Here is a 4167-nt window from a genome sequence, read left to right on the forward strand (position 1 = left end):
ACATAACAGTGTTAAGTTTGATCAGCTAACATTCACCCTCCTTGACACATAACAGTGTTAAGTTTGATCAGCTAACATCCAACCTCCTTCACTCATAACACTGTTAAGTTTGATCAGCTAACATCCAACCCACTTCACACATAACAGTGTTAAGTTTGATCAGCTAACATTCAACCTCCTTGACACATAACAGTGTTAAGTTTGATCAGCTAACATTCAACCTCCTTCACACATAACAGTGTTAAGTTTGATCAACTTTGATCTTCGAACTTAAAATTAGAACACAACTGTTTGAACTACAGGCCTTAACAATCGTATAATCTGCTGTAAACTTATCCTATCAACTGTGTACTCGTTAGTGTTCTTAGAACCTGATGGTGTCATATAAACTCATTATCTGTTATTGAACTTGCACTCGCCAGTGTTCTTGGAATTTGATGGTGTTATATAAACTTATCGTACGTCATCAAGCTTGTACTCGCTAGTGTTTTTAGAATCCTAACATTAGCGAGTACAAGCTTGATAACGTATGATAAGTTTATATAACACCATCAGGTTCTAAGAACATTAGCGAGTACAAGCTTGATGACGTACAAGTTTATATAACACCATCAGATTCTAAAAACACTAGCGAGTACAAGCTTGATGACGTACAAGTTTATATAACACCATCATGACGTATGATAAGTTTATATAACACCATCAGAGTCTAAAAAGCTTGTACTCGCTATTGTTCTTAGACTCTGATGTTGTTATATAAACTTGTTTTGTAAAACTATGATAAACCATGAAATTTGCTTCTTCGAGAAATGGCAGATTTAGAGCACTATTTAGTATTATTTCATATGTTTCTACTGGAATGGTTATTTTGCAGTTTTTGTTTGTTTTTCTAATCTGTAGAGATTTGGAATGAGTTGCCACCAGAGAGCGTTGTAGACGAGTGACGGTGAATAATCGGCCATGTCTGCTATGGAAAGACACATACAACAAACCAACGAACGTCTTCAGTGCATTAAAGAGGTAAAGATACATCAAAATAAAACCTGTAATATTTTCATTGGATAAATAACAACCTATCAGAGTAAGTACTTTCAACAAAGTTAAAAATCAACCCGTTAATTAATATAGCTAAATAATTATATTTCTCTTATGTTTTTATTATTATTATGAAAATTAGGGTGTATTATTCTATCAGTTGGGTATCTTCGATTTTAACGATATTTTTGGCCATAATCCCAATAATATTTCACGAGGTTCGGCCAGCTTAGGAGATTCAGGTTAGTCCTAAATACAAATTCTAAGTCAACAATGCAAATCAATCTTTATAATAAAATAAAGTATAACCAATGTTATAAATAAATAGAACAATAAGCTTATTAAGTGATGAGAGGGCAAAACAAGCAATCACGTCAAAAGTTGTTTTATATAACTGGGTTCGACTTCTGGAAACGTACTTTGGAAACGCATATGTTTCTTCAAAACTCAGGATTAATCCCCTAGTTAACGACGCTAGGTATTTTCGCATGTGTGCAACATATTTATGGACCATTTTGCAGGCATTTTAACTTGAGTCAAAGCCATATGGCTATTTGCACAGAGTTGGGTTACCCTCTTGTGAACTTTAACATGGGTCAAAGTCATCTGGCTGCTTGCATAAGTTGGGTTACTATCTCATGGACTTTAACTGTTATGTAAGGTTACTCTCTCATGAACACTAACTGTTATGTAAGGTTACTCTCTCATGAACACTAACTGAAAAGTGTCTTCTACTCACTTGATTCTTGTGTCGTTCAATAACTAAAGCTTGAAACAGTTATTCACATAAATAGAGTCATTGGTGAGTTTAACCCCTGGGATAGCAACCACCAATTAAGAGAAAGAAACATGAGTCATCTCGGCCAGAAATGTTTGTTTTATATTTTAGTAATATGATGAATAATTAGAATAGTACGGGGAGAAGACGTAAATGTTATACAGCGTCCCCTGGTGGAATAGTCACATCCACAATGACTGCTCTCCGTAAAGATATTGCATTTCATTTAGCCTAAATTATCTGTAACGTTTGACGCTGTATGGCTCTACTTAACGTTTACCTTCATTTCCTCAAACGTTTTTTATTAATTGTTTCTCAAAAGCCGATCAAGATTAGATCAGAAGTTAACTAATTTGTTAGTAGTGAGCTCTAAGTAAACAGAGCGAATTCGTTTAATCGAAGTTAACTACTGATCATAAACGTTAATGCGAAGATTGAAAGTAGGTTTGAAAAGCTTGGACATCCGCCTGCTTGTTATAATTAAGCCTAAACCTAAGTAGTACGTATTAATGAGATTCCTACAGCGGAGATCTTTGCTTCAGCTGGAAACGGCAGCGATTTGAAACGAGGAGTATGTTAAAAGTGATTTGTTCGCACCCATCTTAGCGAAGAATCGCAGTATCCATTAGCTCGCAACAAAAGGAATTCTGTTTAAATTAACTTGCCTATTGTATCGATTTCCATTATTCGCTGGGCGAATTAGACTTGTCGACTCCTCACATCAGCTTCCTGCGAAGATACATCCGGTAACCTAGCAACTGAAGAGCAAACATTATTAAGATAAATTAGACCGCAGTGCGAATAGTTGACATCTTTCTCTGCGGTGCCAAAGAGCTTCAAGAAAGGTGACTTAAGTGAACGCTAGGTGGCCTCTGAGACTTGGAAAAGAAAAAGTGACATGCGTCGGTAACGGTTCCTGTTGAAACCGAATTACTTGGTCTGTGGTAAATTTTGTCAATGATGAGTATTAGCCATACAGGGTTTCTATTGGAGAAACCAGTTCCGAGTGCGACGTCGTTTACTTGACTATGTAACCAGATAAGGGTTTATGATACACCAGTAATTTAACCAGTTAAACAAGAATTGTGTTACGTTATGAAAACGTGTTCATGTTTCTGTATAAAACCTGTATGTAGTAGCGACTTTCATGAAAAACGTGTTCATGTTTCTATATAAAACTGGTATTTAATAGACTTTCGTGAAGAACGTGTTCATGTTTCTATATAAAGCTGGTATTTAATTGAGACTTTCGTGAAAAACGTGTTCATGTTTCTATGTAACACTGTTATGTAGTATAGACTTTCGTGAAAAACGTGTTCATGTTTCTATATAACACTGTTATGTAGTATAGACTTTCGTGAAAAACGTGTTCATGTTTCTATATAAACTGGTATTTAGTATAGACTTTCGTGAAAAACGTGTTCATGTTTCTATATAAAACTGGTATGTAGTATAGACTTTCGTGAAAAACGTGTTCATGTTTCTATATAAACTGGTTTGTAGTATAGACTTTCGTGAAAAACGTGTTCATGTTTCTATATAAACTGGTTTGTAGTATAGACTTTCGTGAAAAACGTGTTCATGTTTCTATATAAAACCTGTATGTAGTAGCGACATTCATGAAAAACGTGTTCATGTTTCTATATAAATCTGGTATGTAGTATAGACTTTCGTGAAAAACGTGTTCCATCACATTTCTTTACAACTTGAGCATATATGGTGACTACAGTTACATCATGCATTCCTCAGTTCATACATACGGAGACTCGAGGATCGCATTTACAAATTTTTAAATATTGCCACCAGAGCACGCCATTTACGCTATCTGACGTCACCTCTGACGTTCTTCCTTCGGTATGTAAGTTTTCAGGACTGTCAGTCTGCCTGCAGAGATGCGTGCTAACAAAAATTCACGTGCAAACATTTTCTTTATAATTCACTGTAATGCAGGGGCAGATTTATTCAATATAGAAGTGTTTGTCGAAACCCACATAGCCCAAGATCCTTCTTATTTAATCTCACCCACAAACTTGGGAAGACAGTTGGACTACGGTCAGATCACTAACTTGTACCTGTGGAACTTGTAGCAAAGTTTCAAGAGATGGCATCGAGCATAAGGTAAAGCCGTCTCCAAGGATATTACAACACCCATCAAGTTGCCAGGTTAGGCCGTCTCCAAGGATATTACAAACCCATCAAGTTGTCTGGTTAGGCCGTCTCCAAGGATATTACAACACCCATCAAGTTGCCAGGTTAGGCCGTCTCCAAGGATATTACAACACCCATCAAGTTGCCAGGTTAGGCCGTCTCCAAGGATATTACAAACCCATCAAGTTGCCAGGTTAGGCCGGCTC

General features: G+C 36.4%; 1 protein-coding gene across 1 annotated transcript in view; it reads left to right on the forward strand.

Moving 5' to 3' along the window:
• Nucleotides 1–900: 900 nt before the first annotated feature.
• The window catches only part of LOC111083363 (zinc finger MIZ domain-containing protein 1-like), a gene marked incomplete at its 3' end in the record, with an annotated part of 23558 nt that continues 20291 nt past the window's right edge, over nucleotides 901–4167 (forward strand). The window contains exon 1 of the mRNA XM_022379859.1: nucleotides 901–1020. Within this exon, the coding sequence (XP_022235567.1) occupies nucleotides 961–1020 (60 nt within the window). The remainder of the gene's footprint in view (nucleotides 1021–4167) is intronic.

Source organism: Limulus polyphemus, unplaced genomic scaffold, assembly GCF_000517525.1.
Source record: "Limulus polyphemus unplaced genomic scaffold, Limulus_polyphemus-2.1.2 Scaffold9262, whole genome shotgun sequence".
In the NCBI taxonomy this organism is placed as follows: Eukaryota; Metazoa; Arthropoda; class Merostomata; order Xiphosura; family Limulidae; genus Limulus; species Limulus polyphemus.